This window comes from Chlamydotis macqueenii, chromosome 4 (assembly GCF_036417535.1).
Source record: "Chlamydotis macqueenii isolate bChlMac1 chromosome 4, bChlMac1.mat, whole genome shotgun sequence".
Classification (NCBI taxonomy): Eukaryota; Metazoa; Chordata; class Aves; order Otidiformes; family Otididae; genus Chlamydotis; species Chlamydotis macqueenii.
The window spans coordinates 6,717,117-6,744,089 of NC_141559.1; the positions used below are offsets into that span (position 1 = coordinate 6,717,117).

Here is a 26,973-nt window from a genome sequence, read left to right on the forward strand (position 1 = left end):
AGTGCTTCGCCTCACCGGAAGCCTCTAACGTGGCTGTGGCGACGGCGGACGGCCGGGTGCGCGGCAGAATCCGTCACATACATTAAACGTACGGGCTGTGTCTATCAGCCATAGCTACCGGTAGGCAAACCGGCCTCACCAGGCCGCCACCGCCTGCGCATGCGTGGCGGTGAAGGGGCGGGAAAGACTCCTCCCGCCCATCGCCGCGCACACACACACACACACAGACACACACACACACAGACACAGGGAGCCGGCACCGCCTCTTGCGATTGGCGGCGCGCACCCCTTCTTCCCGCCCCCTCGGGGAGCCATCGCCTTTGCCATTGGCTCCGCCGCTCGGCGGCGCCTCGTGGTTGGCTCCGGCGGCTCTGCGGGCCGGCGGCGCTATGGGCGGGGCGGCCCGGCCTTCGCCGTGAGGTACGGGAGGGCCCCGGCCGTCGCCGCCACTACCGCAGTTTCCGGGTCTGTGGTGAAGCCGCCGCGGAAGGCGATGGCGTAAGTGCGAGGGGGCGCCGGGCAGGGGCTGCCCGCGGCGGGGCGGGGCCGGGCCGTGCTCCCGTTCACCATCGGGCTGGGCCCGGTGCAGGGGAGTCGGCCCCGCCGCCGTCCCTGGGCCTGTCAGGCCGCGCCGCCGCCGGCCTCCGTGAGGGAAAAGCCGCCCCCTCGCTGGCGGGTTGGCGCTGAGGGGCGCCAGCCGCCCCAGCCCCGGGAGGAGCCGGTTGCCAGCAGCGCGGTGGGGCCGGGGAGGGGGCTGGGGGGCCGAGCTGCTCCCCACCCCCGCCCCGTTCCCACCGGTGCTGAGTGGGGAGCGAACTCCGCCTGCTGCCTCGTCCGCACGACGGAGCCTTGTGTTACCGGTACCGGCCTGCTCGCCTTCCTCCCCTCACCCTCTCTGCTCTCCGTGGAAGCCATGCGGGAGGAAGCCCCTCCGGTTTCACGGGTTCCGTTTTTTGTTTGTTTTTTGGGTTTTTATCCCCTTTGCGTATCTCTTCTGTAGGTTAACGCCGTGCAGAAAGGGTGTGGGGGCAGAGGGCGGCAGCTCAGGCGCTTCCAGTTTTGTTTGGCCCGTGAGGAAAGTTTCCCTCTGCCTTTCCCTGTCCGGTGCCAGACCATCTCCGCCGGTGCCTGGGGAGTTTAACGCACACGCGTACCCTTAATTAACACAAAAATGCACCCGTTCCTGAATGTAACTAAACCTGTAACGATCATGTGCTTGCGCTTCACACTCCAAATAAACAAATCTGATGTAGTTGATCAATATAACATGCTTTAACTTGTTAACGTGGTGGGGGTGTATTTTAACGATGAGCGTGTAGCCAATATCCCGGTCGTAATCCATGTCTGGGTTTGTTTCCCTTCTTTAGACACATCTCCACAGCAGCCTTCACTAAACTTTGTGAGAACTTCCAGAGTTGGTAGTTTATTGCAGCAGATTTATCTATATATATATATATATAATTTTATCAGGTTTAATATAAAAAAAGACCATGGCTTCTGCTATAGGAGTTGTTCTCTTGTGTAATTTAAGTAGTTAATTCTACTCTACTGACTTTTTTTTTACTGTAGCTCTGCAGGTTTTTTTTCCAATTTTTGTGTGCAAAATGTGGTGACCAGATAAGCAATCGGACCAGAAATTTTGGCGACTAAGAAGAAAAACTGGAGTGTGGGAGGGAGAAGTCTTCTTGTTTGTAGAAGTATGTGAATAGGTTATTCAGACAATCGTTGGTAAAAAGAGGATTTAAGGTCCTGTTAGGCAGCTGGCTCTAAAGGGTTGTTCAGGGGTATTTGCTTAGGATCACGGCCTGAATTTGCACAACTTGATAGTGTTCATGAACAGGTTCATGCACAAGTAGATTTTGCTCATGGTGAATTGTCTGGGGTCGGTTGGTAGAGGTACATACACGTCTGGGACGTCTCTAGGGAGAGCACTTGTCCTCCCGTGTAGCATGCTGAAGTAACTTACCCCTTTTGGTGTGCTGCTAGAAAACTTTGGCGTGCGAAATGTGCATCAGCTGCTCTTTGGTAATTGCTCTCTTGTACAATCTTATCTGGTGGGAAATAGGCAAGAGTTTACCGCTCTTTGCTAGCAGCGTGCAGAGTTATCCTGTGTTTGCAGTGGTGTTGAGATACACGACCTTCTCCTAGGAACTTCTTATCTTCTTATACAACTTCTTATTGGACTGTTGCTGTTCTAAAATCTTCGGGTTTCCTGCAGACTGGGGCAGATACTAATGAAGCCCTGCTTGTCGTTCACTTAAGGATGATGGTATATGTAGCCACAAGACTGATATTTTTTTTTTTTTTAGTTTGATTTATGGCAGGTTTCTGCCTTTCGCCAAATGTGATGATGTGTCAGAGGAGAAATTTAGAGGAAGTGCTTCCGGAAAAATTCATATGTAAGGTGTAGGAGACTGCATTTCATAGAATATTTCAGAGCTACAGTGCTGTAGTTCACATTTAAAAAAAAAAAGTAAGAAAAAAAACCCAAGTCATTGCCTTGTTGACACCAGCCCGCCCCAAAAAACCCACTTTTTTAAAAAAAAATTTAAATAGAGAAGTGTGCATACAGGAAGTTCTTATCTAATTTTACTGTTATGAGCCTTTAGGTTCTGTTGTTTGGGCGTTTTTTGGTGTGGTTTTTTTTTTTTTTTTTTTTTTCCTTTTCCTGAAGCATTAAAAAGCCAGCAATGTAAGCAGGAAAACAACTCTCTCCCCTGAACCGGTCTGGGAGGTAAAGTTCAACAGTATTTTTTTTTTAATTTTATTAAAATTAGATGAAAAATCATCCAAAGTTCAGTTAGGCATTCCTAGGCTAGCAGTTGAGTGATACAAGGAGTACTGTGTGTTGGTTGCCAGAGCAGGAGTTTGTCATTGATTCCTTCTCTATTAAAACTCTACTCTATGTCCTCTACTACTAAAAAGAAAAAAAAAAAAATATATATATATATAACTTCTGCTGTTTTGAGCACTGAATCAGTAGAAAATAGATTTTTCTTCTCTTTTTTTTTTTTTCTCATTGCTCTCAGAAGGGTGTTAATTTTTTTTTTTTTTTTTTACTGTAGATGCTTTTCTGGTGGTTTCTGTTTCTCTATGAGGTAAAATAAATCTCATCAGGTAGGCTACTATAAGGATGGTTTTTGTCTTATATCCTACAGTATATCTTTGAATATACTTTAATTCTGATTTAATTAATTTTTAACTCAATGTGTTATTTACTAGTGTAAGCTACTGTAGTGCACATGAGGTTTAACTAAGGCTGACCACACGCTAATTTAACTAGGTGTGACACTTCTGTGCTCTGTTTTTAGTTCAGCTGTTTCTGCTGGAGGTTGTAGCTTGATTTCATTAGTATAATTAAAGCAGTAGTTTAGTTTGTTTACAGTTTAATGCTGTTGTTACCTCAAACACTAGCAGAGGTGCTAGAAATGAGGCCTGAATTTTAGTTCTTTCCTTCAAAAAAGAACTGCTCATCTTTAATTTGGTATAAGGTAGAAAGCCCGTGCGACATGGCAGAGTTGCTGAGTTGGTGCTGTCACTTAGCTGATTTTTTTCTTGTGTACATGTGGTTTTTTTTTTTTTTGGAGAACAACTTTCCTTCTCTTCCTTCCTTTCTCCTGCTTGTTGATTAAAGAATAGCTGAGCTCCTCAGCTGTGCTGGGATGGGTTTGAAGTCTTCGGGAGCTAGCTGGAGTGTTTTGGGAAAGATGCCAAGGTTGGCAACTTTGTTTTGTGAAGTGTGTGTAATGTGTGGCTGGGTGCTGACAAGGTCATGATACCTTCAGAGGACAACTCAGCTGAGTCCTGTTTACATTTGTGGGACTCATTTCTAATATAATTTAGTTATCTAAAGCTCTGACTTTTTAGCAGCTGCTGCCGGAAACCCCTATAAGAGAGTGATGGAGTGGGTAGGATGCAAAAATGCCATTCCTTTCGTTCTCTAAGGAACCACTATGAGTATGGCTCCTTTGCTGGGGTGTGAAGCATTCAGGCGTCTTACCTACGTTCATTGATTCAGACTACTTCCTGTTGTTTAATGGGTCATTTTGGGTGTAGTTGTGACTCCACTGTCTTCTAATTGCTGTAGAAGTTGGGAGTTGCGTGTCCTCAGAATGGTAGTTAACCTCTAATAGCACCAATTAATGTATATTCATTAAGTGCTTGATTTCTGTGAGAATCTGAGGAATATGTCTGACAAACTTAAATTCTGTTTATTCACCCCATGAATTCTAGTAATAAGGGTTTTGGCAGGGTCCGTTATTTCCCTGCCTGCTTCGTAACTGTATCAAAGTGCTTCCTCTGAGTATCATGAAATGCTATTTTTTTATCCCTTCCTTGGGATACCGGTTTTATTCAGTTGTTTCAGCAAGGTGTGCCAGAAAGAGTGTTACAAAGGATGTGATAAACAGACATTCCTTTCTCTTTCTCCTTTTCTTATGCAGCCCAAGACGTACATTGCCCGAATGCTCTCAGGCTCTGAATAAAATATCTGCTGCCTTCATCCTCAGCTGTAGGTACAGGACAGACCTTTTTACAGGTGGGTTGTTGCTCTTGGTAGTTGTTTCTACCAAGCAACTGCACTCTGGTGACCAAGAGCCTAGTGACCAGGCTTCTGTTGTGTGGGTGTTTTTGTGTTGTGTGTTTGTTTTTGTTTTTTTTTTTTGTTGTTGTTGTTTTTTGTCAGCTCTTTTATAGATGCATGCTTTCTGTAAATTTTTAATGACTTTGTTCAAGCAGAGGTCTGCTCTTGGTGTTAAGTGTTAATGTGTCAGGCTGAGGTTAAAACTAGTTTACATATTTGATGTGATTGAAATGTGTTTACAAAGATTTGAAGCAGCTGCTTTTGAGTGGCTTTTCAGAGATAGAATAATTGCTCTGAAAACCGAATTGAGTTTGGAACACTGGAAGAGCGCTGGAAATCAAGTGCGTCCACCCAGTATTATAATATCACTTGCAGCTTCTTAGTACTGGAAAAAATGGATCAATATGTGACACAAGTAGTTAACATACAATTTAAAAAATATTTTTAAAGTGTGTGTTTCTGCTATAAAGAAAGCCTGTCTGACTAGGAGGAGCAAATCTACGGCAATATTGAACCTGCATATCTTCAAGCCAGTCCACTGCCTGCTTTGAACACGCCAAGTGCTCTAAATGTGCAAAACCTGGAAAGCAGGCCTCAAGTATTTCAGTTTGGGCATAATAAATAAAGGATTTGGCCTTTATCTCTCCTTGCTTCAGCTACCTCATTTGCAGAAAGAAGACTTAAAGGACTGCTGCGAAGAGGAATATAAGGGTTGGGATTCTGTCACTTCAGTGCTGTAGAATCCTCCTCTTGTCCTGTCCTCCTCCCAGGAGAAAGCTCATGCATTTCATTTGTATTCACATGTGATGTGGTAAATGAGAGCCACAAGTGACATACTGAATAGTAAAGATATGCTTTAAAAAATAAAGGTAGAGGGGAAGGCAAATAAACTAAAACACTTGTTATGGTTTTGGACTGTGTCTCCGTATGTTGACTGAACTCATTGTCACAAAACAGTAGAAACCTTGAGAAAATACTATAAATAAGTGCAGAGAGGTAAACATGAAGTTCTGGGTTTCTCTTCTTCTTTGGTGCCTTTTCTTTCTTGTATTAGCAGGGTCAGTACGAGTCAGTTTCCCACCCAGATTTGTGTCTCATTCTTCCAAGAGCTGTCTCAAAAGATTTGGAAAGTATACTGTTACTTCAGACGGATGGAGTAGCACTATGACTGTAAATTACAGGCTCATCAACCTGGAGAGTGCAACAGTTTGTTTTCCCGGATTACAAAGTAATTTTGCCCATAGGAATAAAAGGAACCGAGGGTGGATGAGAGCAGGCAGCTGAGAGGTACACACAATTCAAATCTATGGGTACAGGATCTAGGGCATGGAAGATGAAGGCAGATAGGTGCAGAACTGTCAGCAGACAGAAATGCTGGTTACTGAAAGTAGCTCATATCTGTCCCTAAAAGACTGCATCTCTTCCTTTTAACGTTAATGAGGATCCAGATCCTACCTCTCCACCCTCCACCCTGTATAAATGCACAAGGATATTATAAGTGGTGTGTACTACTTCAGTCTCTGCATGCATCCCCTTTCTGTTACACTAATTCATATGGCCAAAATGGCTTCAAAATTTAAATGGATTAAGCACCTGCTTCACCCAAGACACATACTGAGGCCCCACATCCAGTGCAGGTGTTGCTGCTGCCTGTTTCTGGTGGTTACACTTTCATTGCTGTCATCGTCTTCCTCAGGTGACTCAGTGAAGGGTGCCCATCAGTGGGGCAGGGTGTTAAAGCGTCAGCTGTGGAGCTCCAAAATGATGTATTGACACGTAACGACTGATGGGGGAATTCCTGTGTTTATTTGCATGTGAATAACAAATATAGTCCAGAAAACAAATATATTCCAATTTATGATTTTGGATAGTGGTGACAAAAAATGATGAACGTGGTCTTGATTTGAATAAGTAACTATCAGGATCTCATGACTTGTGGTCTCTGAGTTGTCTTGCGACAGAGCATAACGATATTAAATGTCCTGCCTCAGTATCAGACAACATTGGGTGATAATTTCTTAGGAAAAAGCTACAGGTTGCTTTCTTGAGGGATTAAATACTGGTGGTGGTCATTAAGGTGATAGGCAGGCCTCACCAGTTGACAGCACTTCCATGGTGGTCTTGATCATAAAAGAATGACCTTGTTGTGCCTTGGTAAGAAAGGGAAAAAACATGTTCTTTCTTCCTTTATGCTGAAAGTGTTGGTTTTGGTTTCTCCAGTTCCCGTGTCGTTCACGGGTTAAAGGCTCTCAGGGGCTGCCTGCAGAGGCATCATCTGCTGCATAATACAAGTTGACATGTGGGTTTTTTATTAAGGTACTGTGAATGTCTTAAAGCAAATCATAGTGCCGTTATGTGATTTAATTTGCCGTTGTAACGTCCCTTCTAAAACAAGAGCTTCTTTTTTCTAAAGTGTGTGTGTGATGTTTATTATTCCTTTCTGTAGGGGAGCTAAGTTAGAGGCTTCTTTATCATCACTGCTGGAAGCAATGTGTGGTGTTGGGTTTTTTGTTGTTGTTTGTTTGAGGATTGCTTTCATGTTCTTTCCTCTCCATTCTATTCCTTCTTCCAGAAGAGGTAGGGAACAGATTGTTAGCACTTATTCCTGCGACTCTACTCGCTTTTTAGTTCAAAACATAGCCTTTTAGTTCCACGTACTGTATTTAGCCAAATGTAGGGGAGATACAAGTGCATTAAAGGCAGGGTTTTTTCAACTTCTCCTTCTACGTTTTGTCTTCAAGTTCTAATAGTAAGAGTATGGATATTACAGGAAAGACCGGATAAGTCGTTAGTTTTACTGCTAGCAGTTCTAAATACTGACTATTCCAAAGATGCTATGCTGCTCAAAAACTAAGGTCTTAAAAATGTTACTTAGCTTTATGTTCAAGATCTCTTGAAGGAGGGCATCAAAGGCTTCATAAAGAAAGGAAATAAAGTCTACTCATTTTTTTTGAGGGTTGAGTACTGACAGGAAGACAGACTGCTAGGAGCTAGAAGGTGTTTAAAAAAAAAATTAGAATTAATGCTTATCTTCTTGTAAGAAGGCTTGACAGATAACGTCCAAGGGAGAAGACTTCAAATGAAACTAATGCAAGTGAAATACTGCTGTATAATTACAGATGTTACTGAGTTGAGCTACTCCTTGTTAATCACACTTAATTAATATAACCCAGTTGCAAGATGATTTGTGGGTGGTTTGAATAAGTGTGTAAGATCAGAAGGACTGGTTCTCTGCTCTCTGTAACAGAGACACTATAGTCACATATTATACCATAATGCAAATCCATCCTAAAGCAAGAGGATAAATGGACACAGTGGATTAGGAGGTTGTGGGAATTTTCCATAGCTCCTAAAAGCTTCCACCTTTCCTTCTGTGGGTCAGGGGGTTCAGTCTCATATTGTCTCATATTCCCTGTTTGAATGTTAGAAGGCTTAATACAGGCTCATTTTTATTTATGTTTGGTTACCTTTTGACTTACTCCTACGGTACAACATTTTTGTACGTTTATTTGCTATTACACGATGTATAGGGCATTCAGGGTATTAAATTTGAAGAGCATATTCTGGCATTCTGTTGATCAGTTTTAGGGAGGCACAGGACTGGAAGCTCTATTTCTTTCAGCAGAGATGAGTGGAAGTGTTTCTGGAGCTCTAGAGTAGAAGAAAGGGTAGCTGAGAATCATGAAGATGTGATTGAAGGAATAGAACAAGTAAATTTATATTTGTGTGAAACAGACTGTTAGAGCTTATTTAACATGGTACATGCGGAATTTTCTCCAGACTTTACTGTGCTTGTTACTGATTTTGGGTTTTTTGTTGGTTTTTTTTTTTTTTTCTTTCTCCTTCAGTTCTATAGGTGCTGGTGTTAAAAAAGTTTAGTGATGGATCAAAGAAAAAATGATAGTTTTGTCCCAAGTATCACGCAGTTGGAAGACTTCCTAACAGAACATGACTCCAATGTTGTTTGGCTGTTAGTAGGTAAGGTGAATCTATTCTGTTGCGTAAGTGTTTTTGTGCGTGTACTTTTAAATGTGCTTCTCTAAATGCTGACGTACCAATAGCTGATTTCTTACCAAATTACATCAAAACATTGAAAATAGGTTTTTTTTTTTTATTTGTCATGCAGTTGTTTAGTGCTAATCTGAGTAATTCAGAAAGGAAAAAATACAGAACTTTTTCCAATACTAATCGTGCTGCAACAGTTGGGAGATAAGTCCGGTGTGCCAAGGATGATGCTCTACAACTGCGACTCTGCAAAATAAGAACTCAGTGAGAACTTCTCTCCATGAAATAAGTTTTTTTTCTAACACTAGAGTAAGCTGGTGATTAACTGTAATACCATAACAAAGGATTAGCATTGTAGCACATGACAGGCAAATACAATAACTTCATTATACCAGTATGTATGTATCTGCCATTTAATATGCTATAGTTTGAATAAAGTCTTGATAAAGTCTTGATATAAAGACTGTTGTGTTTAGTGACATAACTTATGGACTAAATTGTGTGCCACAATAAGCCTTGGAGCCAAACCATCATGTACTTGGTTATTGGCTCTTTTTGTAAATGAGCCTGATTTAGGTACGCTCATTTTTTATAACATAGTGCGGTCGTTTATATTTGCGTGTAGGTGCTTTTATGTTCTGAATCTATGAACAGGTAGGTCAGGGACAGCAAAATAAGAAATGAAGTTGTATTCAGGTCCAGATGAGAGTGCTGGAGTGTGTGATGAACTTGGACTTTTCCAAAGGTAGGTAATACCTGCTTTTCAGCCTGGATTCTTGGACCTGGAGTGAAGGGCAGCACAGGAAAAATAACTTTATTGACTTCTGGGAAGTTAAAGCATGCCTGTTGGCTGTTAACGTACTGAAATTATTTTTCAGTAGGCCAAACTGAATGAAAAGGACATTGGCAAACTAGCTGAAGATGCTTTCTGGATATTATTTATTTCACTTTTAATATGTTGACATGTAAAGTTCGTACTCAATGTAAAATTCTAAGTGTAATCAAGATGAAAATAAGGGAAGTCACTGTACTGACGGTAAAATGTGGAACAGATGCGAAACAGATCTGAGAAAATTGTCTCTGGAAGCTTTGACTTGAAACTTAGAGATGTTCAGGTCTTTCACCGAAGAATACAAGTGTCGAATTGCAGCCTGCAGAATTTTCTTTCTCTGGTTTTCCTTCTCTGTGCTGGATTCTTAGAGCAAGCTATTAGTAATTCTACTTGGAAAGTATGAGATGAATAGAGTTTATAGGATCTGTCACTTATAGCAGAGACTTTTCCCTCTTTTCTGAGGGAAAAGAAAAGGCTACATAGAATTTGTGGCAGAGGTGAGACTAGTGGTAAAGGCAGTGGATTAGGACCGTAGTGCCTGGAAATTGCACTAGTTCCCTGGTTTTCTCAGTATATGTCACCTTTAGAGGGTATTTTTCTTGGCTTTTATGTATCTAGAAGTGTGTAGCTGAATGTCGTAGTTCAGCCCCGATCAGGACCAGATTACGCAGTCTCTCTCTCACTCCCCCCACCTTCTGAGAGAACAGGGAGAGAAAATATAAGGAAAAACGGCTCGAGGTTTGATATAAGGACAGGGAGAAATCCTTAAAGTTACCGTCATGGGCAAAACAGACTCGACTTGGGGAAAACTATTCATTTATTACTACAAACAGCAGGATAATGAGACAGGGAATAAGATAACCTCCCCCCACCCCTCCCTCTTCCCAAGCTTAACATTATCTCTACTACCTTCCCCTCCCGAGCGGCACAGGGGGGAAGAGGGAATGGGGGTTGCGGTCAGTTCATCACATGTTGTTTCACGCCACTGCTTCATGGTTGGGGGAAGAACTCCTCACATTCCTCCCCTGCTCCAGCGTGGGGTCCCTCCCACGGGCCACAGTCCTTCGTGGAACTGCTCCGGCGTGGGTCATCTCTTCAATGGGGTGCAGTCCCTCCAGAACAGCTGTCCCAGCGGGCCCTCCATGGGCCACAGGTGCCTTCAGGCATCCACCTCCCCCGGTGTGGGGTCCTTCACGGGCTCCAAGTGGATCTCTGCTCCTCCGAGGACCTCCATGGGCTGCAGGGGGACAACCTGCTCCACCATGGTCGTCACCACAGGCTGCAGGGGAATCTTGGCCAGGAGCCGCATTACTGCTCCCCCTCCTTCTGAACTGACCTTGGCGTCTGCAGCCGTTCCTCACAACAGGCTGGTAGGTGTCTCTCAGGATCTTTTTTTACATCTTATTCACTTCTCATCTCCTCTCCACTTCTTGCAGCCGGGCCGGGCCGAGTCAGGCCCAGTCGGCTGCCTGGTGGGAGGCCAGAGGGTGAGGCCTGCAAGGCCCATGAGGCCTGCGCCTCCCCCTCTGCGCCTCTGCCCCCGCTCAGCTTCTTCACATCTTCTCTCCTCTTTTTTTTTTTTTCCTGTTTTCCCCTTCTTAAATACATTATCGCAGAGGCGTTATCACGAGACATTCTGCTACCAATCGGCTCGGCCTTGGCCAGGAGCAGGTCCGCCCTAGGCCCGACCGAGTCCACTGAACAAAGGGGAGCGACTTCTAGCAGTTTCCTACAGAAGCTACCACCTTAGGCCCCCCCTCACTAAACAAAACACGACACTGAACTTTAATCTCAAATGAAGTTTTTATACTGGAATGACACCCTTTGAGTTTGAGTCATCCCACCTTTCTCCCTACGTTGACACAAGACCAGCAGTGAGTTGCTTACTCACCTGAAAGCGAGGGGAGGTAAACGCTGTCCTTGCAGTATGCCCTCACTGAATGCCAAGAGCAGTTTCTTTCCTGGGGTGTAGCTTTAACCCTCCCTGCCTTGTTCCTGTGTCATCATCCACACTAATCTGATTTGTTTTAAATGTCAAGCAGCTTACCTGCCTGAGTGTGTGAGCTTCTTGAATTTTGTCCACACTAGATCCATTTTCCAGTAAGGAGAAGACGAAGTTGTTCAAGTCTTTCTCTTCTACCTTTTCCTCATCTTTCAACAAAGCACAGGTGTTGTTATAAAGTAATGGAGCATCTGACTGCAAAAAAAATAAGGGACAGTAAAAGGAGAGGTGGTTTTTTGTAATTTTTTTGTGGGGTTTTTTTTTTTTTTTTGAGCAGTCAACTGAACTCTTCACAGAGTGAATGCATCATACCCATACACATTTCTGCACTTTAGCTCTCCCATAAAAGGCACAATAAGTCTGAGGTTTTGAATGTGAAGTGTATACATAAATAAAAACTTCTGTTACAAAGTTCAGTTAGTATAATGAGTACCTCAAATAGAAAAACTACTTTCTTTCCTACTCTGCTTTAGCTGAAACAGATAGGTAATTATCAGCAAAGTGAGTTAGAACTGGTCCATTCCCTGGCAGTCCCATTCCTTTTAGGTTTGTCCTTCTGGAAGCTTTGATAACCCTTGTAGTTAGAAATAGGTTACTAGCTCTTAATCAACTAAAGTAAAAATTACTTTGGGGATTAGCAGACCTACTTTTTTTTTTTTTTTTTTAAACGTATTTCTCATTGGATTGCTATTTCCTTTTTTTTTTCTATCAAATTCCACGCTTGAACAGTCAATAGATTTCTGCTAGCTCAAGGACTGGTACATTTCTCTCAGGATACAGCAACTTTGGAAATAATTTCAGATGTGATAATGTTACTTCCTGCGCTAAGATATATAGACTAGAAATTTAAGTTACAGTTCATGGTGTGGAGAAGAGTGGAGGAGGAATGTTGTATAACTTTTGTTGTGGTGTTTTTTAGGGTATCTTGAAATAAATGAAACCATGTGGGATAATGCATGTTATGATTTGGTTATGAAATTTAACTTCTTGGATGATAAGGGACGCAATGAAATATGTGTTGCCTTTTGCAGGTCCTTGGGAGGATGTTTCTCTTTTTTATATTGGGGAATGGAAGAGCAGTGAAGAATCTATACTTTTCTGAACTTCTTGTTTCCCATTCTTTTTTCTCCTCATCCCTTTACACCCTTCTCACATCATCTCTCTGAAAACACCCATTAAAATGTCCCATCAGTGTCAGATATTTTGGAGAGTAGGAAGAATGTTATTGTGCTTTATAGTTGTAATAGATAAGGCTTTTATCTAGGTCAGCGTACTTAAAAATATTTTAATTCATTTTAATCTTTCAACAGCGACAATATTGTCTTGTGGATGGATTATCTACCTAACTTATTATAATTCCCGGAACATTGGACTCATTTTAACACTGGTTCTTAACAGATTATATAAAAATGGCTACATCCATATTGGTAAGTTATGGTTACTGTAATGCCGCTGTTTATCTGCTGCTTTTTATTATACCTCCATTTGCTAAAAACTCTTAAGTCTAATCAAAACATCCCCTTTTTCATTGAAGTATCTCATTATTTTATATTAAACTTCACTTGTCATTTTTTTAAATTCTAATTCAAGTTTACTTTTTTGTGTTTAGTCTGTATACTCTCTGTACTTAAAACCTGTACATTTTCCAATACTCCTTTTCCCAAGCCTTGTAATCGTAATGGTTGATGGCCTAAAAGAAGAAGCTTGACCTCAGTCCCCCACAAAACCTGCCTGAGCAGCTTCTGAATTTGCCTCATAATTTGGTGTTAATGGGGTGCAGTTTCCCACTGCCTTGCACGGTTGAGGCAGGTCATGCAGCGCCTGAAGTGAGGCTAGCAGCCGCTGGAGTGGGCTCAGAGGGGCACAGTGGAGTCTCAAGCCTCAACTCCCTGTTATGGCAGTGTCCTTGCTTTCTAAATAAGTTGTCAAACAGCTAATCATGTTAGTCCATACTGGGACTGTGCTATGTAGAATTTATACTGCCTAGAACGTTTGCATAAAAGTCTATTAACTTTTTTTAATATGCTTTAAAACATTTTTTTAATAAAACAGGTCAGTACGAATCACTTGGGCACTCACCCACATTACAAAAATATCTGATGCTGAGTCACAGAGGGCTGTATGCCACAACCTCACTGTGACTGCACTTTTAATTTTCTTTCGTTTATTCTTCCATGCCCTCCTCTGTCTGCTTCCCAGAATGACAACGACTTTAGTTCTAGACTTTTTCTGCCATTATTGATCATAAATGAAGTGAAAACTTAAAAAAAACCAACCCATCTGTACCTGCCTGCCAAAGAGACCCCTGCAATAATTTGCTTATATCCTCAAGAGTTTAAGAACTGTAATCTAAGCCATCTTCAAATCCAACTTTTTGAACAGCAAGAGAGATGAAATACTTATTGGCTGCTACACTTGATCTACGGGCTGTTATTAAAATTTCTCTGTGAAATTGCTATTAATTAAAGACAGCTGGACATAGCTGGCTGAATTTGTGGTGTTCTTTATAAACTTAATCAGTAAGAAGAACATAACATTAGTTATCCCATGATTTACAGTTCGACTTCAATTGCTTAATGTTGTTTTTTCTTTTTTTTTTTTTTTTTAAAAAAAACCAAGTCATGGTTTACTTAACTTTCTGTGGGTGAGGTAAAAAGCCTTAGTAAAAATATGAGCTATTGCACTACCTGCTGGTCTTCTCACGCTTATTAATCCTTCCTGCTGTAAACACAATTTGGCATAATAATTTGACTTAAAACTTTATAGCCATTTAAAATTTGAAAAAATATTTTGTCAGGAATCTTTATTTCTCTAATTACAGTCTTACATACAATGTCTTGGTACTTAGGAGTGTTCAAAATACCTTTCCTAACTCTTTTCGCAAGCTTTGCAAGGCACCTAAATGTTCCTGAGTGACTAGTACGTCTCAGGGGGTTGGTTGTATTCTTGGGTGGTGCCAAACCCAGCACCTTTTAGAGTTGTGTACTTTGTCTTGCATGTTCTGAATCTCTGACTTCCCTTCTCTGAAAGTCAGTGTATTTTCAAGGGAAAACTCAAGATACCCAGTAAACACGTTTCAGATAATTGAATACTCTATTTTTCCTGCTCAGAAAAGAAAGCATCAACAGCGTTAGGCTAATGTCTGGTAAACACTTTCTCTCGCACTAGGTTCCTTTTCATTCTCTGTGCTGTCTGGAAAAGTCATGGTTCGTGAGATCTATTTCATCACAGAAGACATGTCTATCAGGTACAGATTTCCAAGAGAGTCATTCTTCTAAATAGTGATTTCAAATGCAGTAGATGTATATGTCTAAATGATTTACAAACGAGCAATAAATATATTTATAAATCTTAAAAATGAACTGACTTTCGATAGTAGTATTTAGACATTGTGAGATACTTGTGGTGTTAGCTCATTTGAGCATTTTCAATTGAAAGTGAATACTGGGTAAGATTCCAGTTGTCCTTAATATTTGTAAAAGAAAACACTTTAGAGTTAGAAGGAGAAGTATTTTTCATTGATGGCTTTCACTCCTTCGTGCTCCTGCTCTTAAGTCTGGAAGATTCATTTTAGCCAAGTAGTTTGCATTTATTTACTGGAATTGAGAATAATTTGTTTCGTGAACCGCACACTAGTAAATAGTTTGTAATTTTGATTCTTATTGTTAAATTTTGAAAGCCTTGAGAAGGCAATGGATGTGGGATTTTATACAAGTTTAAACTAATGCAGTAGTAGTGTAATATTGTACTGTATGCTTTGTGCTTTAATATTGCTTGTGTACTGCTGGAACTGCAGATCTCTGCACTGCATAAGGCGACATGTCACACAGCTGCACGTAGCATTTTGGATTACCACTCTTTAACTTCTGTTTTGTCTAATTTATTTGATTTAGAATTCAAGATGGGTTCATCATATTTCGCTGGTGGAAGATGTACAACCCTAAGCAGAAACAGCATGGTAGGTTTCTCAAAAAGATTTCAAAGTTTAAATCAAGTTTACAGGTAGCCTACAGAAAAATACTTGCTTTGCACAGTTGAATGTGTGTAATTGATTTGTTACTATGTGCCTGAAGTATGTTGAATCATCGGAGGGTAGGGTTCTTTTAACTGGTTGATCTGTGTTAGCGGATTAGAATAACAGGATGAAAGAAATGCGGGATTCGTTATGGGGGACTTGAACCCTTTTTAAGACAAACCATTAACCTTAATAGCAGTCTTTATTAGCTGTAGTCTAAGCATAATTGACCCTGTGTTGAAGTTTATAACTATGATAAATAGAGACTTCTTATGCTCTGGAAGTGATTTCAGTTTTCCAGTTTTAGTGTTGTGCTGTCAGTATTTTAGCAAAAGCGTTACGGTAGGAGGTATTCTTTAGTATTTGATAACCCTGTGTCTTGATGACATCTGTGGTCATCACAATGGAGAAATGTGAAAAATTCATTCATGTTTCTTCCTTATCTCTGACTGAAGAAGGACGATTAACACCAGATCCAAGAGATTAATTGTATCTGCAGAAAACACTGAGAAAACACAAGTAGCCTTGTGGTGTGTACTTAGTCATTTATAGGATTAGAATCTGTTGAATGAGTGTCAGGCCCTGCCTCTTTTGACTTTTGAAGCATCACAGCTCCGTTGCTAATTCAAGGAGGCAACTGTCTGCAGTTCAGGAGGGCACTAACGGAGGGGGTCATTGAACTTTGGAGGGTGCTTTTTTTTCCCAATCTTCCCTTTGGAAGTGGCCTCTGTGAAACCTCTTAGACTTGTCAGTGAGCTTGTACAGCTGCGGCGTTGTCAGTACCACTCAACAGCGGTAGGAGCACTGCATACATGTTATGCAGGTAAATAGGAGACACTGTTCAATAATAACAATATGAATTAGGAACAGTTGCTCACTTTTTTTTATCTAGGCATTACTAAACCTCTAAGGTGATAGGACCTAATTCATAGAATCATAGAATGGTATGTGTTCTTTATGCCGTAAGAAGACTAATTCAAAAAGTGGAAGCTAGTCTTAATTAGATTTTTCCGACCACAGGTTATTATCCAACAGGTTTTCATAGAATTTTCTTCATCTGCTAGTTAAAACGTATTTCTCCAGTGGCTCACAGAATGAAAAAATGAATTTAACTTAATGCATTAAAGACAGTTATGCCTGTATTTTATGGTGATATTTTTGCTTGGCAGTATTGCAAGGCTTTAACCATTTCTGCTGGCATTTAATTCTGCTTAATTAGAGGACAAATAATCCAAGTAACCAAGGAGGTCAGAGTTGTATAGATCTGACAATGAAGTAACGTGAATAAAATACTCTCTTAAATATTTACTCTTTTTCCTAGGAAAAATAACCTTACTCACTTTACATTTTGATTATTTAGCAGAAGAACCTTAACCTTAAAGGAAAAAATAAAATCTTCAATGATTTTTAGGCTATTATAGATTATTCTTCTTTTGTTCACAAAGAGAAGGCTAGTGGAGGATCTCGAATACTTGGAGACAAAATAAGGGAAATCCCTTTCAGGTCATTTCAGGTCTCCTTGACATCACCTCTTTGGTAGAGGGCTGTACTCGATAATCCAGTTTTCGGTGGTAGGATTATCAATGTTAAGTGCTATTACAGTTGTATGCAAGGAGCTGAACTTCAGCATGGGGACACCTTAAATTTCCTAAAAGCTATCTTTATCTGTTCAAATGCTCATGAAGCTTCAAGGTGCCTCTGTTTCCTGAAGGAATGTGCTGAAGGTAGTGCAGACTGACATATTCCACACTGGTCGTGTAGGAGGAGAACAACTAGAAATTCGTTCGTATATTCAGAGCTTTTAGAACCAGAAAAAGAGCTTCAGTATTCATCCAACCCAGTTATACAAGTTGTGAAGTTCTCCCTGGAAGCAGAATAAGTGACCTTTTAAAAAGATTGAGTGATGAGGAGTACCTGACATGTTGAAGAAGTTTTGCCAAATTAAAATTGTTTTTAATGCTAGGAATTACGTATTCAGTCTATGATCTAACTTCACCTTCCGGGTTGCCACTCCTGTCAGTAGGAAAAATCCAGTACTGTTCCATATGCCCATGAAATATGTTTGCGTATTAGTGGGAATATTTTTCCCTGATAACTGCTTTCTAATCACATGGCTTCTCAGCCTTTTTCCTGATAAGCTGACGAATGTGGCAGTGCCTGCCAGTCGCTGCTGACCCACAGAGATCCACTGACTTTGCAGATCTTGTGAGGATACACAAAGAAATCGAAACTGAGTGAGAAGCACGATCTGAGCTTTGTCAGAAAAGAGTGAAGGGTATTAGAGAAAAAGAGGCCCAACTCAGAGAACGGTTTCCTACACTCTGGTGTATGTGCTTTGCAAAATGCTTTATGGTGTACTCTTCCTATTGAACTTCTGGTAGTCGGTATGTGTTTGTGATCAAAGGGTAGGTTACAGTAATGGATGCTAGAAGGCACGACTATTAAGCCTTTGGCAGGAAAAGGAAAAATGAAACTGCTTTGCATTCTGTTTTTTTTTTTTTTTTTCCATGTTTATTCCAATGCTAAGAGAATTATTTTGTTACCATCCTTCTGAGAAGGTGCGAACTAACCTATCAAAATTGATGCACAGTCTACCTGCCCTCTGGAATCTGAAGTAAATGTTGTTGTAAAACTTGAGTTACACTGTAATTTAAGGGTGCTTCTCATAAAGATTTTATCACGGTTCCTTGCCTTGGAGAAAGTTTGAACCACAAAAAGTTTGAATAATGATTATTGATAACCTGTAGTGAAGTTGCATTTCCTGCTGGTTTGTTTTTTTATTTTGTTTTGTTTTTTGTTTTTTTTTTTTTTTTTAAGTTCCTCAGTTTGACCTAGCAAGTGCAATCTGTTTTTCATCACAGCACTATGTTTGCACTAGATGTGTCATACCAGTGTTGAAAGAACTTCATAGAAAAAGTCAAGTACATGGATTGTCTTCCTGTCTTGAGCGTTAGCTTAAATCATACTGGCACTTGAGAGTAAGTTTTGCACATACTTGAGAAACGAAAGTGGTTTAGGAACAAGAGTTGGGGAATTATGTTGTGAACAGGGCACACCCAGATGTCTTGGCTTAGGTGCCACAACAGATTATCAATTTTCATATTGTAAAACCATGTAGTATAGTTTGTGAGGCAGCTTTTGAAGGGGGACTACAGTTTTGAGAACCAATTCCTCTACTTCTTATTGTCAAGAGTGACTTGTTTCATGTTCCTGTTAGGTTTTATTTAGTGAGTATATTTATGCTGAATCATTTGGGTAGGTGTGATGGAAAGATTTGAATAAATAATAAATAAGTCTTGATTAAACTCTGTGGGAGGCAAATGTCAAAACCTTGGCTACAGTAGTCACCTTGATTCCAACAAACATTGATAAAACTTCAGTATTTTGCTATCAAACTGCTAGTTACCTTTACATGACCTAAATACATGCTGCTTTGAATCATTGAACTATATGATATTCCGATGTGCTTGTTTTGTGGAGGTCAGATCTTATTTTTGTTATTAGGAAAAAGAGATAGTTGTCTCTTTAAATCCCCTTTAAAGACATGAATTGCTACATATGATTTCATTTAGTTAATGAAGTCTAATGCTTGCCTCCAGGAATTGAAAAATTACATTTATTTGTGTTCTTGATGATGCTGAGATCTCCCAGGTGAATAATTGTGTATCCCAATCTTTACCCGTGTCATCCTTTGCCTGTATCTTATTGATGCAAGTTAATATTGCCAACAAACAGATTTGATAGCGCTTTTATGAAAAAAGGAAGAAACTGAAACTGGCTCATTAACTTTTTTCTGTCTCCTGTGTAAGAAAACTGTGATGTCAGTGCTTTCTGGGGACTTATTATACATTTACTTTTTTAAAAATGATATGGAAATTTCTGGTAATTCAAGTGTGAGGGGTAAAAGGTGGGTTGCTGTTGTTGGGAGAATGTGTTATATAGATGTGTAACGTTGGATACAGATGAGTTTGCTGGCAAAGAGTGTGCATTTAATAACACAGGTGTCTCTCAACTTTGGCTCTTGGACAGCTACATTCCTTCTCTTGACCCTGACCACACCAGCAGCAGTGTACGTGCCGACTTCTTAATTTTTAGTGTCTGCGAGAAATGTTGCCTTCAGTTTGTACCCCCTGAGTTACAGGCTGGGGACTGTGGTAATAACCGTTGATAGTTCAGCTTCCTAAAGTCTATTTGACTTAGAAAGGCCAGATGAGGTTTTGGAGCAGCTCAGGTCTCCTGAGTGAACGTGTAACAGATGCTCTTTCAACTGGGTAATTAGGGGGAAATTGTGCGAGCTCTTTCCTCACATTAACTACATAATTAGGTCATACTATGGAAGGCAAAAGTATGTCAAAGTGTGTCACAGACAGCTCTGTATGCAATCAGCGGATGTTAAACTATTTTTGAAGTATCAGAGAGTCAAGCCGATATTACGGTTAAAATTTTAAATTTGTTAGAATGTTGACCGATTGTGCAAAATGAGCATGCTTCTTGTTAGTTCTGCGTATTAATGTTTTCTATTTCTCTGTAAAAGAAAGGGTTTTTTTTTTTTCCCAGTTCAGGCCTGCTGCACCACAGAGCTTGGCTGGAAAAAACCTTTGGTTTTTGAGATTGAATTGATCTCAAGTGCTGATATCTGTGCGACAAAGCAGAAGTTGGCACTGAGGCTTCTGTGCTGTGCATCAGGAGGGATTTTTGTTTGTTCGTTTTTGTATATGAGATGGAATTTACCTAATTTACCATTTTGTGCAGCGCCTGCCTGGGTTTATTTTTGGATTGTGACCTAAGGGTGAAATGCCTTTCAGGTTTTATATTTTGTGTGCAACTGTCTAATTGTCAAGTTTTACTGATTTGCTTGGAATGGCGTAATTATTTTGTGGGGATTTTTACTGCTTTTTAATATGTATTCCGCAGCTGTTCACTACTGTCTAGATTGGTTTTTGCAAAATGTGCATACTTGAAAAACTGTAAATATTGCAAAGGAATGTTGAGATAGAATTAGAAACGCTTTTTCTACTATTTGTTTAGATCCAAAGGCAGAGACACGACTATATATTATGGTGAATGACTTTGAATTTCATGTATACAACCGTTCTGAGCTTTATGGACAACTTCAAGAACTCTTTGGCTTGGATCCCACAATAATTCCAGCAAAGAAAGATGATGAAAAAGCACAAGTAAACGGGAGGCAGAGAACACATACCAATCTCGAAAGGTAAATTATTATTAATTTTGCTCTTTTGTTGAAGCTTTGTTCTGCAAAGTGCTGAACTAATTGGGTAATGTTTTGTTAACATATGCTCCAGAGGCTGAATGATTGAAGCACAGCTGAGAGAGAAATTGCATTGACAAGCCCGACAGTCTAAATCTTTTTCCTTTCCTCAGACTTCTTACCATAATAATTAAAAAACACAACCAAACAAACCAAACACTCCTTGTTTAATGATCAGAGACAGGTTGAAAAATCTATTTGAAGCACACTGTGGAAAGGGAGCATATGCTGAAGAGGATTATGCTTCTAGAATAATAATGGTATTGCTCAGTAGAAGTAATAGCTTCTCGAGACATTGAATAGACAAAATGTGAGGATGTGTTGGGAGGATTTAATGGTTTTTGAGCTTTAAACTCGGGCTGCTTTCACAAGCTGTCTTTTTAAGGGTGTGTGTTTGTGTATAACTACACAAACCTTTTCTTATTTTATTCCTCTTTCTGGAGTACCCCAGAAAACATGATGCGAGTCTATAAGCAGTTCTTCTGCAGGAAAGACAAAATAATAAACCCCATTTTTTCCCCATAGTGTTAAAGTAAAAACAGAATCTCAAGACCCTTCTTCTTCATGGAGATCGCTTATTCCAGTAATTAAGGTCAATGTGAGCACGGTAAGTGAAAAGACCCTGGTAATGAACATATTTAGCAGTATATGCTTAAAAATCAGGCTTATCATTCACTTTGCTTACACATTCTTTTTGAGTTTTTGTTCTTTTTCATGCTTCTAAAAAGTTTTTTAAAATGACACCGCCAGCATTCCCCTAACGCGGTCATAAACAGTGCTGGTGCTGATGTTCTCTGGTTGACCTGTTGGTTACGTTCTCTGTTTTGGGAAATACTTGTGTCTTAGACTTGTAATGGTTTCAAGAATATCACCAAGTAATTAAGCTCAACATTGCATGTTGTACAATGTGTGGTGTGTTGGATTTTTGGGAAGTGTTTTTTTTTCCCTCCTTTTTTTCTTTTCTTCCCTGCATTTTTTAGTAGGCGTATTTGGATGTGTTCCTTAAAAGTTGATGTTACCTCACAGAAAAACAGGAAAACTGTTACTGAAGTGATAGGAGACAGAATATTGAAAGTTTAATGTACAAGGTAGTATTTTTAGATACGTACAGATTATGGCCAGGATTTTTGTCCAGTCTTGCAGCATTAATATAGGTTAAAAAAATAATAATAATAAAAAATATATATATATATCTCAGTGTATAATGAGTAATTGGGTTTTCTTTTTCATTTAGGGTCGCTTGGCATTTGGGAACCATTATCAGCCACAAACACTTTGTATTAACTTTGATGATGCTTTTTTGACATATACCACAAAACCACCTTCAAGCCACCTTGATCAGTTTATGCACATCGTGAAAGGAAAATTGGAAAATGTTAGAGTCATGCTGGTTCCAAGCCCAAGATACGTTGGTCTTCAAAATGATGAGTAAGTTTGGGGTTCTTTTGTTTCCGTATTATTTTATTCTTTTTTTTAAGAACATGATGTTGGTTGTGTTTCTGTGACTTCATTTTTCTTAGTGTGTTTAGACAGCTGAGATATTAACCATTCTGAAGGTTTTAAATGTTGTCTCTTTGAAACTATTTTATTTATGGAGAAAAGTACTGTTCTTCTGTCTCATTGTAGGTTTGTGATTTTTTTTTTTTTTTGTTGTGGTGTATTCTGCTCTATGATTTAATATCCTGCATTCAACTTTTATTTTCCTTCACTCAGGTACTATAGCTGTATGCAAGCTTTGATAGCACAAAATTTCTAGGATGAATGCAAAGTTTGAAGTGTTGACTTCTGTGGAGCTGATTCGCATATGGTTTGGAAAATATTTTTTATAAAATGAGCCAAAGCTTCACAATACTTGCTGTAGTAGAAATCACGTTATTTTTTTGAAGACAGGTTGCTGATCCTTTTACCTCTGTATTCTGTGTAAGCGGGATTATGTGGCTTTAACAAACGGAATGATAATAAGTCAAACAAAAGCAAGGGTGCTTGCATGAAATGATTCGACACTAGGATTCTCATTTTATTGCGCTTTAACCAGCAAGACATTTAAGTGCATACTATCCTAACATTCTTGACTGATATGGTATGAACATCATAGCCAGAATTTCCTGCGTTATCTTATTTAATGCTTACAATGTTATATATTCAACAGGTAATTTGGACAAAACTGCTAGATTTCAAAGTCTTTCACAGGCATTATTTGCTCAACAAAAAATAAATAATGTATACTGTCCTTGGATGATTGTCTGTATGAGTTCATGTAAAATGATTATACCTATTTTAAACCAACAGTATCTAGAGAATGAATTATGATGTTTGGAAATAAGCTGTACATCGTTTGACTGTACCTTAATTGGGTTTATATTAGTCAAATACTGCCGTCTGTAATACGCCTTTATGTGTTTTCAAATAACATTGTGTGGATGTGTACAGAATCTTACTTTTCCAACATGACGGCAAAGGAAATTTGTCCAATTAATATTGAAAACAAACAAGGTTAAAACAAAATAGGATTAAGATACTCAAAGTATTAGCTTTCTGTCCTGCTTCCGCTAAGTATTTTCTTTTTATGCTGTTACCATCCCTACAGCTCCTGATGGCTGAAGGATGGTGCAGAAAACAGGTGCCCTAATTTACTGGGTTGATTCAACAATTGATCCAGTTCACTGGAAACTGGGAATGTTTGAATCTTTAGAGCCTACCCTTTTATGCTTCTTTGGCTTAAAAGTTAAGCTGAGTGTTTTAACTTTCAGAAATTCCTGCAGGCAATGCATGTATAAAAAACAGCTGAGTGACCTGATGAAATTTGTAACAGGCTGACTAATCAATACAAACATCAAAAACCCACCTAGAAAACTGTCATGTTTTATTACAAGCAGACACCTCAACACCTCCATCACTTCTTGCAAATAAATCCTCCAAAACCCAAGGAAAAAAAAAAAGGGCTAGGAAAAGTAGATCAAAACAGAGCAGGTTTGGAGAGCAGTGACTAAGTCTGGACTGAGGAGGACGTTTAGCTACCACATGGGTTTTGGTTTGTTTTTTTTTTTTCTTCTCCTCCACTTCCACTAAATGGAGGAGCTCATAGCTTTCCTCCAGAAAGTGGAGGTGTTGAGGATGACACGACAGTGGGTGTTTGACAGGAGGATTTGGCTGTTCTATCAACTCCTAAAGCTTCCTGTAGCTATTGCTCTCTTTCCTACAGCTAAATGCCAGTTTCTGTTAGGCCATGGAGTAAAGTCAAATTGTCCATCTTGAAGAAGACTTAGCTCAAAAACTCTTTGTAATTCTGTTTAAGATAGTGTTTTAGATAAAACCAAAGTTATTAATTATTCTAAGTCAGTATAGGTAAATGTTATTAGGAAGGCAGCAGTAAACAATTGTTAAATCTGCCCTATGTGTTAACAGCTTACGGTAATGTCAGAGAGGGGAATGCCGTTCATGGGAAATACCTCGAGAGGCTGAAGTAACTGGCTCATGCTGGGGTGCCGCCCTGCGCTTTCCAGTCTTGCTGACCTGCCTGTGCCTATCGAGGAGTGCGGGCAGAATACGCTGAGCTCTTCCCCGGAACTACTATTTATATGTCTCTAAATGCGTTCCTTCCCACTTCTATTCCTGAACAATTAAAGAATTGTTTTTTCACATTTTGATCTATTTGCCTCTCACTGGGGAGGCCAGTTCAGGTTTGTGGAGAAAAAAGAAATAATTGGAAAAATGGGAGTGAATAGGAAGTGTTTCATCTTACACTGTTGTCATTACTGTGAAAGCAAAATTGATTTTAAGGTTCCTCTCTGTTGCTTTTGAAGAACTTCTGGCAGTACATGGGATCCGCATCTGCTGTCTCCTGTGTTTTCCAAGCTTTCCTGCATTTGAGCCGTGGTAAAATGGGCAGTGTGCTTCTAACAGGTCACGCTCTTAGACTGTGTATTTCTGTCACTGAAATTTTCTTTTTATTGTTAGGAGGTGACAACTTATCAAAGTGACTGAAAAGTGGCAAAAACATCTTTGCAGTAAAAATAGAATTTTCACATTATAATATAATTATTACTATAAAATGTAATATTATGTAAATTAATATGTGGTTACACTGTAAGAAAGGGATTGTAATATACCAATATAATAGTGTTAGGAGAAGTGTTTCATGTATTAGCTTTGTCACCTGCATCCTTTTATATTGAGGGAAATGTTACTAAGGAAGAATAACCTTTTTTTTTCTTTTTTTTTTTTTTTTTTAACTGATGATCTAATTACTGAAGGTGTCTTGTCCCTTTGGTTTAGAGTGCTATTTTAGTAAAAAAAAACAATTAGCAGATGAAGGAGCGATATAGGACAAGGAGAAAGGAACTCTTGATGGAAAGAAACGTTGAAAGTAAAACTTTGGTAGTTGGTTGTGGAGAGGAACCTGATATCTTCATGCTTCAGTTAACTAATTTTAAGTTACTTTATGTAATAATAATAATAACCTAATAAGAAGGTCTTTTTTTGCAAATCAGGGTAGACATAGCCTAGCGATATGATAGCTGCTGTTTTGGTAGGAGACTTGAGACCAGACAGGCTTGAATATTCACACTATTTATTTTCAGGAGCCCATTTAGTCTGAGGTAGCAGATTTACCAGGAATCACAGCGCGATATGGAGGGAAATAGAGGAACTGAACTTACAACCTGCGCTTCAAATTTAGCTTACGAACAGCTGCATTTGGACAGACTATGGTGTGGACCAGGCACTTCAGTCTATTCTGTCCACCCTTCTGGTACTGTGACAAGACCAGTGCCTGGTAGGTAAGGTAGCCTGTGGCTCTTGCAGTCAGGCTGCTGGCAAAACCAGTACAGACACATGGGGAATGGTGTCCTGGGATCGCATCAAACTCGAGTCCTGCCCACAAAATCTTCTTGGTCAAGAATCGTGCATGCCATGTCTCCACTGTTGGCTTGCTTGATACAGATAGCAGTTTTATTGATGATTCCATGGTTAAGTATGTGCTACCTGACCTACATAGTCTCTTCCATTATGCTTAATCTGTTGCATTTAAAATAACTTGAATTCATACAGATTAATCTCAGTGCATTGCTTTTTAATCTTTATCTTTGCACTCTTTTCCGTTACAGACCACCGAGGCTGATGGGTGAAGGTTTTGTTGTAATGCAGTCTAATGATGTCGATATCTACTACTACATGGATGAACCAGGTACCTTCCATTAAATTCAAAGATAAAATTTTAAGAGATTTGAAGGCTATTTGTTTATTTAATTGCCTGGACTTGCTAGACAATTTCTTCTTTTTATTTTTATTTATTTATTTTTTTTAAAAAAGCTGAAAAAACTCCATGCTGAAAGAGTTAGTGTAATGTTTTGGAGCAAATAAAAGTGTTCATAAGTAGGCTTTTTTTTAAGTTTTGGGTTTTTTTTTTCTGCAAATGAAAAAAATTTCCACTGAAGCAGATAGGAAAGAGTTCACGTGTTTCATATTTAGAAGGGAATGAAATTTTTTAATGCTTATTGTAATCTTCTAGACCGTTTCTTGTAAGAGGCCTGGGGAATTCCATAGATGATGTAACTATACATGTAGAACTAACATTTTTATCAGTGAGCAGTTTTATATACATCTAGATATGCTGGCAGCAGTGCCTTCTGCAAGTCTATATGCAACATGGAAGCAATTAATCTTGATATTTATTCTTGAAATAAGTTATATTTTAAGTCGTAAACTTAAATGATGTAGATTTCCAAAAGTACTTCAGGAGTGGGGACAATTTATGGTCAATACCTACTGGGGTTTTGGGGAAGTTTATTTGATGCATCGATTTCTGAATATTGCAGTGTCTGTCTTTTTCACTTTAAATCTGGTGCATTATATTATCACTTTATTTTGCTGGAGTTTTTCTGGTTTGCAGAAGCTTTTGCTTTGAGTCCACTTAAATTATTGCCTGAATCTTGAAGAAAGGTAACACGTTCAATAATGGTGTACACTGGTGTAGGATAGGTGGCAATTTTGGGTCGTTGCTGAATGGCTGCTTGAATTTTTACAAGTAGCTCTGGGTCTACTGTAGTAAGTCTCCTTTTTTATTTGCTTGCATTGTCTGTAGAAATGATTTTAACTTAATCTTCTTTGTTTCAAGACTTGATTTGTAAGTAGGATTCAGTACTGAATGTGGATTTATGAAAGCCTGTATTGGTAAAAAGCATACTTAAAACTGTCGTGTATCTCAGCATTTTACTGACATCAGTGAGCAACACTTCAGAAAATCCCAAGGATTTTTGGTCATATT

General features: G+C 39.5%; 1 protein-coding gene across 12 annotated transcripts in view; it reads left to right on the forward strand.

The window, feature by feature from the left end:
• Positions 1-397: 397 nt before the first annotated feature.
• The window catches only part of BLTP1 (bridge-like lipid transfer protein family member 1), a 113,431-nt gene continuing 86,855 nt past the window's right edge, over positions 398-26,973 (forward strand). For 11 of the 12 annotated variants that reach the window (XM_086747535.1, XM_086747523.1, XM_086747525.1 and 8 more), the window contains exons 1-10: positions 398-498; positions 4,443-4,537; positions 8,431-8,560; positions 12,732-12,848; positions 14,590-14,668; positions 15,315-15,379; positions 20,465-20,651; positions 21,234-21,315; positions 21,943-22,136; positions 25,814-25,893. In XM_086747535.1, the coding sequence (XP_086603661.1) occupies positions 8,464-8,560; positions 12,732-12,848; positions 14,590-14,668; positions 15,315-15,379; positions 20,465-20,651; positions 21,234-21,315; positions 21,943-22,136; positions 25,814-25,893 (901 nt within the window). In that variant the 5' untranslated portion in view covers positions 398-498; positions 4,443-4,537; positions 8,431-8,463. The remainder of the gene's footprint in view (positions 499-4,442; positions 4,538-8,430; positions 8,561-12,731; positions 12,849-14,589; positions 14,669-15,314; positions 15,380-20,464; positions 20,652-21,233; positions 21,316-21,942; positions 22,137-25,813; positions 25,894-26,973) is intronic. The other variant, XM_086747524.1, reaches the window with a different exon arrangement.